Here is a 17,682-nt window from a genome sequence, read left to right on the forward strand (position 1 = left end):
AGACCTGAAAACAGTTTTTCCACAGCTGGTAAAACACGACACCTCAACTGACAACATCATGACCTCAAAGAACCTAAAACTCTGGTGGAGCGATCAATATGGATTTTGTGTGACACACACACACACACACACACACACACACACACACACACACACACACACACACACACTCAGAGAGAGAGAGAAAGAGTGTGTACATGAGGAACGAGTCACACACTTCACATTCACGGGTGCAGCCAGGCTGGCGGGGCTGGAGAACTATTCCAGGCTCTGGGGTTTTATTTTTGGGGGTCTGTTGTGTTATTGTCCCCTCCCCCTGACTCCTCCTCTATCTCTCCTGCTCTGTATGGACTCAGCTGTGGCTGCAGTGGGTCACAAACACGTCTCTGACTGGGATCTGACTGGATTACAGATTGGGACCAGTGCAGCTTCAGATGTCCTGAAACTCTTCAGCCTGTTTCACTGAAGAAAACTTCATGAGGAAACGCGTTGGTTACCTTTCCTGCTCCTGTGCTGATTCTAGCTGCTGGTGACGGCACAGTGGGTGTGACGTGTGTTTTGTGGTCACGCTGGGATGTGGTATGGGAGGCTGAGTCAAAGGAGAGCTGGGTGGCGCCCACTGGTCCATGTCCAGTCCCAGCACGAGGACAGGAACAGGCACGAGCACACGAGCAAGAAACTACATGCTGGAATGTGTAAACACACATTTAAACACGCACACAGGGGAAACACGTAAAGAAAACATGCACACCCATGTGTGGTTATGGCTTGATGAGCAGTGCACAGACACAGAGGACAGTATGTGTTTGTCAGTGTGACACGAGTCCGTCCCTCACTGTGACTTAGTAACAACAGGCGGGGGTTATCTATCCACACACACCATAATACACACATATACATTACAAACTAAGGCCTGTGCATTTATATAAAAAAATAAAGTTGTGCATCTGTTTTCAAACTCCTGCTGCTCCAACCCTCATTTCTCTCAGTCCCTTGTTCAGTCTGAGAACTGTGTCTCGGAGACTTTCCGCAAAAACAGGAAGTCTGTTGAACGAAACCTGCCACAAACAAAACGTACTTCCTCTCGGAGGCGGTTGGGTAAAATGCCAACAAAGAGGAAGACAGTGCAGCTCAATTTGTTAGAATCAATACGGCACAAGTTTTCATGTCAGATATTTCTCAATCAGATCCAAACCCAAAACAAAGTGAACGTAGTTATAAGTTTCCAAAATCTTTCATGTCAGTATTAGAGGGAAAGTTGAGGATCCTTCAAGTCTATCATTCTCAATAAGTAAACCCAAATTTAAAAATCCCCTCTCCACCATCCATCCCATGCATCATGAACGCGGCATCAATGATCACGTAAACTTCCCAGAATGCAGTGCAGAGAGTCTCATAACCTCCACTCAAGCTGTTCTCTGGCTCCTCTGTATTCTGGTGCATTTCTAAGGTTGAGTGTGGGGAAATTGGTTTTGGTTCCTCAGTGGATTTTCTTTGTGGACACTGGTGCAGCTTTAGACAAACAAAACCCTTGACTCTCTGTTCCTGTGGGATGATCCACAGTTGATCTTTTTTTTTAAATTTCTGAATCATTTAAGAGACCAAACTTTCTTTTCAGAGACTTGTAGTCTGTACACATGTCACAGCTGAGGTGTTATCTATCTTTCCGATTATCCATCTTTCAAATTTTCTCACTTTATTTTCCTCTCTTGCTCACAATATAATATATAAGCCAAGTATCAGTGTCAGTTCAATAAGAAAAATATGCCTCTTCTCTTAGTCTCTATTCAATTTTGACCAGAAAGTAAACTAAAAAATAAAAGTAAAATCACTGTTACACAATGTGCATTGTGTTCTGTTTCAAATATTTTTTTTATGTCTTTTATGCAGTAACCGTAGCCCTGAGAGTGGAACTATCACTTTGACACATGCCCTCTGCAACCTGTGTGAACACTCCCTCTCATGAATATGATAATATGCCGAAAAGCTGCAGGATGCATAGATTTAGGAACATACCCCAAGCACGAGTGTCTCCGACCGTGTCCGAAACCAGTCGGCGCGCCCTTCCTCGCCACTCGAGGGTCTCTGTTCATTGTCCCTTGAGCTCCTGACTCACGTGACTGGACTGTAAATAAAACAACCTACACATCCTATGAGGTTTCCTGAACGTTATTTTTTCCTCCCGCGAACCACCTGCTGGTTCTGCTCTGCCTCCATGAGCGTTTGGACTGAGGCAAACCAGGACAAAGGTGGAGTCCAGGTGAGACAGCAAAACCAGGCAGATACAGTCAGAGGGATCTGATTAAAAGCTCGGAGCCTCAGGATGCAGGAGAAATCATTGAGGAATGTTGCAGAGTTCTTCCTCTGAGGACCCGGACAAGCCTCAACAAGACGGAGAGCAGTGTGAGATTCAATTAGGCTCCGCAGAGGGAAGGAGCAGAAAGTAGAAGGGGAGCTGGTGTGAAGCGAAGACTCGCTGCGCTGAAGGATTCTCCACAGCTGTCTCTCCTCTCTCACTGGTTTGTCGTTGTTGTAAATACCCAAACTAATCCCAGACGGGACATCCACCACATTCCTGAAGCACTCTTTAGCGGCGCAGCTCCAAATTGTCCAGGGAAGAACAGTCGGGAGAAGCTTTTACAGAGGCTTTGTTTCTCTTCTCCTCCGTCAGTCAGTCGCTCGCTCTGTTTGCAGAAAGAGGAACGGTGGAGTGGCTGCTGATACAGCAGAGCAGTGTCAGCGAGGGTTGACCTCCTTCTCTACTGTGAGAGTTGTGAGAGTCCCCTGAGGTCGCTGTGGGAGCTGAAGACAGCCCACCAAGTCCTGAGGAGTCTGTTTTGTACAGAACATCCAATCCGTGGACAAATATGTAAATTCTTGCTTCATTCTACAGGCTGATCCTTATTTAAGCCACACTTTCATATATCTATTGACCCTTTCTGGCTTTTGTGAACACACTCGTTCCAACTTGTCAAAGGGAGTTCTGACTCTGCAGCGTGGCTGCCCGGTGTTTTTGTGTCTGCCAGGGCTGGTACGGCTCAGCCTCCGTTGACACGTGAGATCAGCAGGCCGCCGAGCCCGACACCCTCCTCCTGCCGCCCCGCAGCGACATAATTACAGGGGATATTGTTAGAGTTGCTGCTGGGCAGGGTGGCAAGCGGGTTGTGCATGTGTGTGTGTGTGTGTGTTGGGGTGGGGTGGGGGGTGGGGGGGGGGGTGGGGTGGGGGTGGGGGTGGGGGTGGGGGGGGGGGGGGGGGGGGTGGGGGGTGATGATGAAGGGCACGTAAGGATGCACCGCAAAAAACGGGTACACAAAGGTACCACCCAAAAAACCTTCTGTAGTTTCACAAGCGTCACATAATGATGAAAAGTATTGTTTGAAAAATAGTCAAAACAATCAATCATCATCATAAAAACAGTTGCCAATTGTTTCTCTGTCAATAACTTATCTCACTGGACTAAACTTTGCCACAATAACGGATGAAAGACAGAAACAGAAAATAACCCGTCAGAGCGAGAAAGGTAGACGAGGAGTGTGAAGACAAATTTCACAACTCCTCCTCGCTAATTAACGTTTCACACGTTAAATGACTAATAAGTCCGACGACGACCAAAACAAAAAACCAGGTTGATGATTCAGCCAATAGACGACTGGCTCAGGCGTGAGAAACACACACATCCACTGACAACATCATAACCTCAACGAGACGCCAGCGAGATCTCACCAATACAGAGCTGTTAAAATCATGGTGCTGGAAGTGAAGCTGCTGCTGTGTTTGTTGGTATTATTTTCCATGATGACATCTTAAGGTGTTTTTACATCATATACATTTTTATGTGCTTTCTATGTGAAATACCTCATTAAAACAACTAATAAATAAATTACTATTAGAATCGGTAAACGGACTCATGCAGCTGTGAGTAGATGTAAGTTTTAATGTATATGTCACTATAATTCTTCTAGTAGACATCAATAAATAATATACAAGGGGAAGTTATATTGTTAACAAATATTGTACATCACCCCTAATGTCCATTTATCTGCTTCCAACTTCATTATTAGATGTTAATTAAATGTCTGTAAACTGATTATAAAATAACAAATAGGTGATTTTATTATAAAGTGTGACCCTGAAGTGAAGTGAAGTTGCTCCACCAATACAAATTAAAATTCCTTGGTGTCCTGGAGGCTTCTGGGTTAAAGACCGTGTCATCACAATGTTCCTGATTTGAGTCTGTTTTTTTAAAAATTTAAAAAGTTTGCCTGGCAGCAGTTTGCTCTGGATAAAAAGTTATGCAATTAATTTAGGATATTAACAAAACAATATGTTAAATATAAAAAAACACAACCACAGATTTAATACGTATTTTAGTCCTTATCCTTGAGTTGTATCTTGATTTTAAATATTATTTCATTTTATCCATATTGTTTTGCTTTATATTTCATTAACATTTTCTGTTAGTGTTTCCCATTCTCAGATTTATTCCTCTTCCCTTATCTGCATTTTTGATTTAACTTTTAGAGAGAGAGCTGCTCTCAAAGGTTGAAATAAATGAAAACATGCATGAATATTGAATCCGCAGCCAGGAGGAGATCACAGGCACAGGGTCGACTACAAATCAGATCAGATTAGAAAGGTGACATAAGCCTTCAGGCTGCCTTGGCTACTTTATCAAACAGATAATAATGTGCTGCTGATGTTGATGTTGACGTGCACCAGCTCCCACTAACTCAGCTGGTAAAATGAGGAGGGGTATCTGAGGTGTGCTGTGGTGAAACAGCCACAAGTTGGGGGGACGTATGAAAACCTGGATGTTTGAATCTGTTTATTTCACTCTCTTCTATCATAACATCAAATACACCACGAAATAGGTCAACGAGGGAAAACTTTGTTTAAAATTTGAAGTTGTCTTTCAACTGTTTATGTTTTGCACACTGACATGTAACAGTGGATGACGTAAATAAACACAAGCTGCTTTCCCTCCAGAGTCACATGCACAGACAGACAGTGTGTGGCAGAGGGAGGCAGAGGCATCCCTGTTTCTTGTTTACCTGAGGAAGGATGTTTTAATGCTGTACTTAATGAACTAGTGATCAACTATAACAATGTTTAAGTGTTTTCCAGTCTGTCGTGACTGTGAGAAATATGAATTTATTAAGGGTGTGATTATAGTTTGTTAAATGTGCTCGGTACCGTCACTGGTGGCTGCTTGCTCTTTGGTTTTTAACTGTGACGACTTAGCTTTGATCACATACTGTATTTATTATAGTGCAGTAAAATACTGTAAATCTGTTCTGCTCAGTTAACTCCACTATCTGGGAGATTTCCAGCGATTAAATAACTGTGGGATTTTGTATTATCTGACACTGCTGCTGCCTGTCGGGTAACTCTAATGACTTTCCTCCGAGAACTGGGTGTGAGTTGAGTTGGCAGAGAAGCTTTTCTAATAAACGTGTAAAACCAGTAATGAGATGGCGTTTGTCACCAAAATAACATCACATCATAAGATCAATGTTCCTCCGAGGTTTTTCGATGAGTCATAAAGGCCCAGTTATTTCCCCTTTTAGCTGTAAGCCGGCGCACATATAACAAAAACGTATGCATGAGCACCAGCACAACAAACAGCTCCACTGTTCCAGCAGCTCGCAGACGCATGAAAAGAAACCTCCTGAGCCGTATGGTGCCAACATATGGTAAATATCCAGTGAGGTTTTTTTGTGATCGCTGTGGGAAACGCTCTTATCTCTCGGCATTCAAGTCCGGCTCAGATGAAACAGCTGTCTGTGAGAGCAGCACTCACCCGGACCATAATGCAACAGTGTGAGCGTCTGTACTGTACGTCGCTAAAGCTCATTAACAACTTTTCTGCAAATATTAAAGTCGAACAGTTGCTTTCAAACATCAGTCTGCACCGGTCGGCCATAAAAATACTTTTTACTGTGTGTTTACATATCACAGAGATAAACGGCGGCTTTAGATTTTCCTTCCTGCAGCTTTCTCTCCGGTCTCCTCAGCTGACCTGCAGGCCATGATGGAAAATCTACGTCCTGCGTCACAACCTGGCAGCGCTTCTATCTCTCACACTGATACGGACAGTTTCTATTTTAAATGTCAGAAAAGGACTCTTTCACTACTGAGATGACAAATAACCCCCATCCACATGGTTATAGAAATCAATACATTTAGGGAGAGAAGAGACTCTTAACATGTTTGATCTGTTAAAAGAGCCACATGCTGCTGTCGTGACCAACGAGACGGTGCAGGGTTCGCTCTGTATTCACTGCACCGAGGTGTCCGTACACTCGGCTCTGACTCAGGGTTTGTGTTCGGCTGCATCTGCTGCCACAGGATCCTCTCTCCTCACTACTTGACCTGCGCCTGCTGTGCCAGCGACGAGCACCTTAGGCACAAAACAAGGCCCTCTCTTTCATTGCAGGAACAACGAGTTCCATTGAGACCACACCGAGTCCCGACGTCAACAAAATCATGATTTCCCACAGTTACCTTCTCATCAGACAATGGCGCTTTTTTTCCACAGCGAACCCATGACACATGTTGATAATGTGGAAAAGCAGCTAGTGTGATGCAGAGACAGTGACCCATTACCTATCAGCCCCTGGAACAAACAAGTTTACTCTAGTTCAGAGGGGTCATGGTATTAGATAATAAAGACAACTTCTGAATCTTAACTTTCACATTTTAACTTGCTTTTCTAGAAAAAGAGATCATGCAATTGCCGCACAGGTACATGTAATATCCACGTTTGAAACCACACTACCTGGGTGTGTGTGCCAAGGTGAAGCGCCTCTGCAGGGCGATGCTGCGGTTCATCAGGAGTTTGCGGAACAGCAGGGGAGAGTGTCGGGGGGAGTTTCGAGGGGAGTTGCAGGGGGACATCTTCGGGGATCCGCAGGGCGAGCCAGACGTAGACTGGGGTTTCAGCCTGATGGGCTGAGTGCTGCTGTACGGGAAGGAAGCGGCCTCACCAGAGACTTCGCAGAGGGCCTCGCACATGATGCTGGCGTCCGAGGGTTCAAGAAAATAAAGGTCTCTTGTTTTTTTACGCCGATCTCAGGTTGTCCAGGCCGTCCATCCGTTCACCAGATATCTCACAGGTCTAACGATGCTCTGTACGTTCACTTGGAGGAAACTCTTCACATCCGCAGCTCGAGAATCTTCATTACCTACATGCAGAGCGATCTGCAGGCACTGTTGATGGACACGGACATGAGTGCAGGACAGAGCCCTCCCCTCAGCAGTAAGCTCTGTTTACATAGCACTGAGCTCTGCCTAAATATGGCCAGGCCTGAATTATAGTGTTGTTAGCTCATATCACGGGTGAACTAGCGGCGTCCAGCACTCCCTTCCAGCAGGAGTAAACTGGCAACGACTAAGCACAACAGTTTACATCCCTTTCTCTTTTTTTTTCTTCCTCAGGCCATCAGTGTGCAAATATTAACCAGCGATTACAGCTCTGTGTGTGCAGACACATGCCAGAGCTGTGCAGCGTTGAGAGGCTGCGGCCAGGGTTGAGATTTCCGTTGTGCTCATCAGCGGGAGGCCTCGCTCGGTCTAAAAACAGAGCCAGATAAAAGATAACAGGAGCCCTGGAAACGTCACTGAAACTTTGACTTGAGTCTCAAGAGAACAGAGCTTTCCCAACGGAGCTGAGGGGCGATGAAAAAAAACCCCAAACAAGAGATCAAGCTCCATCTTTGACCCACAGATTCAAAACCTCCCTGACACAAAACACAACCCGGAGAGTTCAGCCAAAATACACAAAGTTAAGTCATAAATCTGCTTGTGCCGAAACATTTCTCTGGATAAGCAGCGTACTGTAAACACATGTTGCTCCTGACATGGGTCACTGAGTCAGAACACCTCAGATATAAACTACAATAGACAGGTTCACTCCATCTCTACTTTCAGGGGAGACCATAAAGGTTTCCTGTGGTTGGCTGTGTGTGAGGTTTCAGCTGCATAAATATGGCTGACAGGAACATCTGCCCTGATGCTTATCGCTGAGGCGCTTACGACGGCAGCAGACACAAGCAAATATGACCCGAATTATCTTGACTGTGATCTGAGAACACGTCTCCGGCACTTTTCTCTTTGTTAAAACCTCGACGTCAGAAAATCAACCAAGAAAACTGAGCTGACAATCGTACACTGAATCTCAAATATATACGTAATGAGTTTTAATTGTTAAATCCAACAAAATCTTCTCTCTTTTTATCTTCTTCGGCTTCTGCTCTGCAATCATCATCGATCTGTCAAACTGTGCGACTACAGTGTCTTTGTGTCGAGGTTTTATGTTCACGAAGGCTGAGTTTCTGTGGGTTGTTCTTTGTCCTTCGTCGATTCAATCAAAACAGCATGAGAGCTGCTCACCAAGTGTTCGGAGGAGCAAATGTTGAAGCTCTTGTTAACCTTCAGGTTCAATCCCAATAGTCGTGAGGGCAGAGCAGTGTGATTAATATGAACTAGAGTTTTTGCCTTTTAGTTATGTCACAAAGTGTTGAAACTGGATTACGACATTTCAGGGCTGAGGCAAACAAGATCAGGAAATGAAATATTACAGAGATAAAGTTAAAATACATCATTAGAACAAAAACACATACCTCTGCCAAGGCCCAACAGTCCCAGCATGAAGCCACATTTAACTTCACTGGATCTGGATTTTTATTATGGTTCACGATCGGTGAATTATTGTGGCAGAAATCATGGAAAATGTTAAAAAAAACAGCCTCTCATGAGTGATTTTATTTTTTGTATTTAAATGGGTTCTTCTTTGGGTCCCACCCTTCCACAAAATTCCTTGGAAATCGTTAGAGCGTCGTGTTTGCGTCATCCTTCAGACTAACAAACAAACAAACACAGACATAATCTCTAAGGCGAAGGTAATCATGCAGCACAGGACCTATAAAAATACAAAGTTTCAGATGCTGTCATGTCGGTTGGAAATCTTTCTTTAAACACTACACGAACCTACTGCCCTGACCCATATCACATCCTTCCACCAAGTTTTGTGGAAATCCATCAGAAGTTCTTTTCCGAAAAACCAACCAACAACCAAAAGGACAGGGGTGAAAACATAACCTCTTTGGGGCAGGTGATAAAATAATATGATTGTTTACGATGAGGATTGTTCAGTTAAGGCTCCTCAGCTCTGGAATTCACTGCCCGAGGATCTGAGGCTGCAGAATCAGTGACATCTTTTAAAATCACCTCTTACAACATATCTTTCTTTTCATGAAAATAATACATTATTGAATCCTTTTTTATTACCCATACTCTTATTGTTTCTGTTTCAGTTTATCTTCTGATCTATTTGCCTTCGTCCTGAATTGCTTTAATCCTGTTTGAACTAGACAAAGCACTTCATAACCATGTTTTGAAAATAAAGCTTGTTATTGTATTTATCATTTCTTTAAAGGCTACGAACAGCGTCCACATCGGAAAAACAAGCGGAGCATTTCTGCTTCGCTTTGTCTCTTTGTCAGCGAGAGGTAGAGGGGCTCTTGAGCCTGAGGGGCCGACTGCCAAAGTACTGATTTAACTCCGGAGGGGTCACGAGGGGTCACTGCAATGAGCTCACTAACAAAAACACAGCTGTCGTGTCGAGTGCTGCCCAATGTGACCAGCAGATGGTGCCCGTGCTACAGACAGACTGACGCAGACAAACCTGTGAATATGAAGATGAACAACACAAAGTGAACTCAGCAGAATGTCAAACCATCCGGTGGGGGTTCGACTTAAAGAAATAAAACCTCAGAGCATCAGTTTTACGGTATTAGGACCAAATCTTTGTCTGAAGGCACATTTCAGAGATCAAAGTGAATCCTCGACATCAGAGTCCCCAGTGCGTTCTGACCCTCGGACCCTGGAATCGGTCCACATCATCTGTCATCGCAGTTACGCATGTGAGGGAATCAGGGGGTTGGCGGCGTGGGAGAAAATAATTCAAAACATTAAGAAAAACTGTAGACTGCGTGGGCCCGGTAAATCAAACCCTTGCCATTATGAGTCAATGGGGAGAAAAGACCAGTAGCTGAATGCCATGTCTTTTCTTTAGGTGACTAATGCCGGTATATTTATTTGACTGAGTCACATACCCTCCCACCGCTAATACACACACACACACAGACGCACAAATTAATTTTCAAACACACACACACACACAGACCTTGCATTAGAGACCAGAGAAACCATTGCACGGTCTCCTGTCTCCATCAGTCTCCAGTATCTGTAGGTGTACCTCTCACATACTCAACCAAGGACTTTTCATTAAAAAAGTGATGGAAACAAACAAACCACATAAATCATAAATACTGCTTTAATGTAAATCGACAGGCAGCAGCGGCTCCCACCGAAAGCTCTTCTCTCGCTCTTTCTCGAGGCTTTGTTTTTTAATAAAAATAGATTTCCTATTGAAGGGTGTGCATTTCCAGCCGTTATACTTGCATAATGAATGACCCTTCGGGAGCTTTGTGGTGGTGCAGGAGCAGCGGTGACAGGAAATATGGAAGTGGATGTACAAGTAGGAAGCGGTTCAACACAGAAAAGATTGCATACCTGAAAATGATTCTAAAAATGAAATGCAATCATAAGAAAAATAACGAAAGTGATTCCAGGATGTAAACAAGCATTGTTAGCAGTGGTTACGGAGGTGTTTGGGGAAAAAAACGTTCCAAACACCTCCATAAACGCCTATTTTTTCACTAATATTATATTTATAACTTGAATGGCACTCAGTCGAGCTCATACCTCTAGTTCTTATAGTTGAAATAAATAACAGGTCTGAACACCTACATTTTTGTCATTGAACAGAGTTAAGAATCTGTATCTGCACTAAAATGTGATTTTAGTAGATTTTAGGTAATCCTGCAAACAAACAACTCAGCAACTGGTGGAAATATAACGTGCTTGATGGAGTTGAAGATATTAATACATGCAAGACAGATAAGGGTGCAGCATGCAGAAAGGTTTCCTGACCTGAATCATATCAGGAATATTAGGAGTGAGTGGTGTTAGAAGACTGTGGCACTCTGACGTTACAGCTCTGAAGGCAAAACTCTGCAGCACTTATAGATACATCAACCCACAACCCGCGGGTAGTTGAGCAATAATTGCAGCTAAGAACAGTCTGTGTGTGTAGTCAGCCACACGACTGGTGACAAGCGCCGCAGTGAGAACTTGACAAACGAAGGAGAGAACGTTTATGATGTATCTTGTACAGGAGAACAAGTCGACTTCAGAATCTTGTAGTTTAGTGTCATTTTTCAGTTCAACCATTAAATTCAGCCAGACTGAATGTGTGAATATCTATTGATGGTGTATTTAAAAAAAGAATCTGAACATATGGGCTTTTGTTCATGAGTGTGTTTCCTAAAAAAGAAACAAAGTGCAACACTACTTATGTGAATATAATATATATAAATATGAAAAAGTAGCACACACCCCCACACACACACACACACACACACACACACACACACACACACACACACACACACACACACACACACACACACACACACACACACACACACACGGTCTTTTCTAGAGCTGCAGCGATTAGACAGTTAATTGAATGGTCGATCAAAATAAAATGAGTTGGCTATTTTCATAAAAGCATAACAGTGGCTCTTCAAATGTGAGATTTTCTACATTGAATTCAGGCTACTGGATATTTTTGGTGTTTTTTAGAGCAGGCAATTAATGCAGAAAATAATCAGCAACAATTAAAATAATTATTAGTAGCAGGCTTGGTGTTTTCATGTGATTTCGGGCAGATGAATATATAATATCGCAAAATGATCGAATCATGACAAAGCAAAAATCGTGAACAATCTACTTTGTACTGCAACTTCCTCCATAACGTTCTTAGAGTTGGAGCTTGGTCTGCAGATGAAGTCACATCGACCAGTTCAATTCCTAAAGTGAAATTAAAAGTGTAAAAGGTTAAAACCAGATCAGAGGCGGTCACAGTGTGAGGAGAGGATGCACAGAGCCGCGCGGTGGTAAACTTGTCCAGATGGCAGCTCCGGGGGGGAAGAGGAGCCAGGAACATGAAGCGGCTCATTCTGGACAACTTCCTCTGGAAAAGGCCAAGAGCCGGGATCAGAGCCAGCGTCGCATGTTGTGGACTCTCCGCAGGCTTTCATCACATTCCAGCAGGTACTATGTCTGTGTTCAAATGTCACACCTTTAACGGTTGGCACAGACGAAGCCTTGTTTTGGTCTGTTACTGATTGTCTGTGTATCTGTGTGAGACTGGAAATAACATATTTAATACCCGTGTTTGTTCAGCACACAGATTGTGTGATAAAGATTTAAAATCCAGGATTAGTCATCGATTTATTTATTCGCCGTTTAATGCGGCTGTTTATTCAAAATGACTCATTTGTCGTATTTTGCCGCTGATGTTGAAATTGAGATTATGATGCCACGGATGATTTAACACCAACAAGAACACTCAACGCTGGATGTTTAGTGTGAGTAAAGCACGGAACTCAAATCTAAATTGATATGCTCTTGGAACACTTTCTAGTTTTCCAGTGAAATGTGTTGTAACCTACGAGTTCAGCTGCCTCTTAAAATGCAGCTGCCTCACTGAAACTTAACTAGAACTGCAAAGTACATCAACCGGTAGCTTAGTTACTCAGTCAGTGATTTCAATTTCATTTCTTCAAGCTTAAATCTTTGAAAAGGCGACACAAGGGTTCAACAGTCAACCTTATACAAACTTTCCTCCTAACAATATACAATTTATACTTTTGTATATGTCTCACATCTTCAACAAAATACCATCAGTTCATGAAAAGTCTGACGGCACTGAGCAAAACAGCAAAATACATGTCTGAGAGCGTGTGAAAGGAGACGTAACTAATTATATTAAATTTTAACAAAGGGGAAATTGTAATGTATCATTAAAATGTTCAGTTACAATGAATCGGTGATGATGTTCTGACACATACGGCCATCATGCTATCGTATACTTCTATTTTTGTCTATGAGGGAACGAGCTTCAGCAGAGGAAGGAGTGTAAATGTATCTCAGCTGTGTTTTCTCCGACTTCACCTTCAGGGTGAGGAGAAGCGACTCTGATGATGAAGACCAGGTCGAGACTGTGGGCTTCAAACAGACTGAGACATCACATCCTTCATTACCCAACATCAGAGCTCTCTGTCAGTGTCGTCGGCATCTCCTAGGCAACTGGGATCTCCTCGACGACAAAGTGAGTGGTGTGATTCAAACAAGTCGTCTGTTGAGACTCTGCTTAGTGACCTTGCACACACCTGAGGCTGCAGCCACAGAGGTGCTGTACTTAAACACCTCCGCTATGGAGTTGGATAATAGTCTGGGTGAAATTTTAAAAAAGCCTGGGTAGAAACATGGATGATGAAGGAGAGAATGCTTTCATATTGTGCAAGATGTAACATTGGCAAGACAGAAAAGTTTCCGTCATCTAACATGACTCACTAGGGGTAAATAAAACAGAAAGGCAAACCCCTTTACTGGCAATGGGGAAATAAGTCAATCGCCTTTTGTAGCAGGTTTACCCATGTAAAGGACACATGGAAGGATGTGAGGTGACAGATCGTTTGAAATGGACACATCTCTTTTCATTTGTAAAGGCAGCAAAAACACTGTCACTGCTTCGGTGTTATCAGCAAACACGATCCATGTGAAACAGGCAACAGACACAGAGGCTGGGGGATGTGGTGCGAAACAAACACAGGACGTGAGAAGCGATACATCTGCGATTATTTCACTTCCTGTGCCATTTTAACAGCGGTTAGAAATTGTATTAAATGATTTCAAAAGCTCAGAGTCCACCCAGCGGCCTCAATAACTGTGAGGTAGAAAAAGTTTGTGAACTCCAGGACACTTCATTGGTGGAGATGGTGGATCTGAGGAATTGGACGAGAGGGACCATGGTCAGGGAGAAGACACAGAACCGACTCCAACGGAGCTTCAGGATTTAAACCTGATCATCTGTTTTCATCTTTATTTTTCTTTATCTTTTCTTAAACCAAACAAAGTGGTTTTTGTGCCTTAAACAAAACAAAACAATGACTCATTCATGTTGTTGTCATCATGAAAACAAAGGTCCGGTGCACAGTGATAATAATACATTGCATTTATATAGCTCTCAAAGACGCTTTACATAGTGGAGGATAAAAATAGGAAACAATCAATACACTCTTTAATACAAATAAAAAATGTAATTATAAGAATGAGGTTTACTCAGAAAATAAAAACAATCTAAAAACATGGGGTGGGGGGGGTTTAACTGAGGAAGACAAGTCTGAAGAGGTGGGTTTAGCTTCTATAGGTCGTCACCATCTAGACTATATATCAAGATGGATGACATGACAGCTCCTAAAAGTGAAGCTAAATTCTCTTGATCGCCCCCTGGTGGCTGGCTGCAATGTCGGTCATAGACTCCCCACCTCATCCATGTTGGTGGATGGGATATGGACCAAGGTCAAAAGTCAATTAATTAGTGACTTGATGCTGTGGAACTGTCATGATTGACAACAGAGACTGACTTCACCAGGACCAGGTTAAAGGTGCAAGGTGGTGGTGGCTCTCGTACATGGGATGTTTTGGCATCATTCTTATAGGTATATATGCTTGAGTAATGTTGGAGGAACATCATTTAACCATAGACGGAGTGATTAAAATGAGTGCTTAAAAGTAACACATGCAGTTATTATTTCTGCCTTCTTGAATTCAGAAGACTGGAATTGTTAGATCTGTTTTACCAGTTCTACTACTGGCTTTATTTGGAAACTTCATATCCTCACTGCTGGGAGGTGGACCGTTTGAACACTGCATAGTGAGGAGAGTAGCACCACAATGTGTTACTAAAGCTGAGGAGTGTTGGTTTACACGGCTTCAGTCCACTGCTTCATTCACACAACATATTAACTCATCAGCAGCACTGGGACAGCAGCCGGGTCGACAGTTGGCCGATAACCTTCCAGTTATCTGGGGAGAGTTTTTAAGGGTATTGAGTCGGGGATCATGTCGTATAATTTTACAGTCGACAGGCGTAAATATAAAAAAAATGTACAGTTTATCTGAGGTTCTCTGATCGTTACTTGGCAGGAAAGGTGACAACAAGGAAACAGGAAGAAAATGTGAGTGGAAAAATGAACAAGAAAGCAAGGAACAGTACGTACCACTAAATTATGAAATACACATTTTTATATTAATATCAAAATAATAATCAAATTATTGTTTATAAAATATGACTAACATCAACCTTTAATGCGTTCTGCTAGTATCTTGTTTGGTTAAAGGCCTTTGCACACGAGACACACGTTTTTTCATACAATTATTCTCACATTTATGATATTTTCTAACCTGTATTCAGTCAATGGAGGTTTTTCACATCTGCAATAGAAGTTCACTCAGCAGCTTTTATTTCGCTTCCAACATGTACACATCTAACCAATCAGAATGCCTGTCTGATACAAATTTTATTCCTTCAATATATTTGCCTTTAGCCATTGCTCCCTGTCATTTTTTTAAATGATGTCCATGACTTGAACTGGAAGAAAATTAATAACCCGGTTGGGACCATGCTGGGACTTTTTACAAACAAACAGGACCTTCATCAAATTAAATACTCAAGAAAACCCCATGAACTCGGTGCCAGCTGTTGCAGCAGTTCTTCCAATGGACATCCGGAAAAAGGGCTTGGCGAGTTTCGCTCTCTCCATCAACATTGGTTGTACTCAGGTATTTCGTCCTTTTTCGAGGAAAAGGACCAGATTATTGTAACTTGATGTAGATTCCCTCTTTTGTTCATGATTCTTTGTATCCTTACAATGTATTGGCTTAAACGTATCAATGTCAACAACGCTTCAAAATTCTCCTCATATTTATTTACGTTGATGCGAGGACTCAACCCTCTGACTCGGTCATATTGAATTTCACCATTTGTCATATTATCTGACCCAAAGCTCCCTGAGGAGAACAGCGTTATATTGAAAGCTCTGCGTATTATTCATGCCAAACAAACTGCAGTAAAAGGTTAAGCATCTATTCATAAGCCACCAAGGAATGGCTAATCATAAATGAAGGGGGACACATAGATGAGCAAACCCTTTGACGGCCCCAAGGGTGGAGCTTCATTGATAATGTTTCAAACAGAAGGTCACATTTTTGTTTGCCTGCTGGATGAAGCTCGTGGACGAGCCTGCGAGACAGACTGTCACCAAAAGGTCAGAACATTAGTGGGCTCTCATCCTTTTGGGAGAACAATCTTTATTCCATCAGCGGTTCCTTCTGCATGAAAGTAAAGAAACAGTGTGACATTTGGAGGCGCGAGGTGATATTTTCCTTCTTTTGACATCAGTAACATTAACGGGAAAAGGTTTCTCCATTAATCTCGTTTGTTAATTGGCATAAACTCATTTATTTGAGGTTTGTACTACATATTCAGAGCATCACAGAGGTATTGGAGACATCGTGAAGATAGGTCAGAAAGTTATTTATCTCCTTTTCCAACCTCAAGAAAAGTTCTATAGTTTCATATTGATGAACCCAGGAAGAGATCCTGCCTCCTCCATGTTAGTGGATGGGACATGTATCATGGGTATATTATTATTGTTTTGTTTCAAATTAGGATTCTGGCATTTTAGGTAAATCATATCACACTAATTGGTTTATTTTTTCAGTAAGTTTGGTTTTAATTAGCTGAGCATGTGTTTCAATGGGACCTTGATACTGTGGCTACACTCCAGGATTACCACTGAGCAGACTCTGGCTCCAACTCACGTCAAAAGCATAAGATGTTGGCATATGCATCCGGAATATTTGGGCTTCATGTTTGAACAGTGGGAGGATGAGTGGTTTGTTGTTGAATACAGTCTATAAATCCCACAAGGATCACACATGGCTCAGCAACATAATAAAACATACAACTTGTTTTAATGTTGCTGATAGTATATACAGTTAAGTTTTTTTGTACTTCAAGTTACTAAAATCTGAACCTGCAGTTTGCTCTGAAGTTTCTAAGCCTCTTTGTGTATATGGGAGGTTTGTCTGTGGTCTCCATATGTCAGAATAGAATTGAATTACATCTGATCCACAGCCTCTCAGCCAGGGGACAAGGCCCAAGCTTCTGTCCTCACTTTATGATACAAGCTGTTCAGTGTATTTTTACATACAAATGTCCCTAATGCAGCTTTAATGTTGTTAGGAACAAATGAAAACACAAATTATTACTTTCATCAGATTATAACAACCTCCGGAGGCAAAGGGTGTCACTTTGATTACTGTTGGAGCAAAGCAAACATCGCAGGACGACTGTGAAATGGATTTGTGAATGTGAACACAGTGACAGAGCTGTTAGTTGCTCTACATAAAGCATTTGGAAATCAATTAATTACTGACTCTTTTGAGGTTTATTAGTATAAAGGAGCACGGAGCGGCCTCATATCATTTCAACACTTTGAGCGATCGTCACATGATACGTGCAGAAATAAACCTCAAATAAGATCAGGGAGCAGCGCCCATTTTGTATTGCAGCGTCGGTCACAACATGTAGCTACTTATTATTAACAAGGTAACAGCTCATGACCTTTAGCCACATTTTTTGCACGACAACAACAAAACCAAGACAACATCTCATCTCCACCGTGATTTAATTTGTGTTTG

General features: G+C 42.4%; 1 protein-coding gene across 5 annotated transcripts in view; it reads right to left on the reverse strand.

Annotated features, from left to right (window-relative positions):
- The window catches only part of LOC117760623 (cAMP-specific 3',5'-cyclic phosphodiesterase 4D-like), a 91,745-nt gene that overhangs the window by 42,161 nt on the left and 31,902 nt on the right, over positions 1-17,682 (reverse strand). Inside the window, exon 1 of one of the 5 annotated variants that reach the window (XM_034583785.1) lies at positions 6,782-7,318. The exons of 3 other annotated variants lie outside the window; for them this stretch is intronic. In XM_034583785.1, the coding sequence (XP_034439676.1) occupies positions 6,782-7,017 (236 nt within the window). In that variant the 5' untranslated portion in view covers positions 7,018-7,318. Of the gene's footprint in view, positions 1-2,016; positions 2,875-6,781; positions 7,319-17,682 lie in introns of those variants that run through there. One more of the 5 variants, XM_034583789.1, reaches the window with a different exon arrangement.

Source organism: Hippoglossus hippoglossus, chromosome 4 (assembly GCF_009819705.1).
Source record: "Hippoglossus hippoglossus isolate fHipHip1 chromosome 4, fHipHip1.pri, whole genome shotgun sequence".
NCBI classification, from domain to species: domain Eukaryota; kingdom Metazoa; phylum Chordata; class Actinopteri; order Pleuronectiformes; family Pleuronectidae; genus Hippoglossus; species Hippoglossus hippoglossus.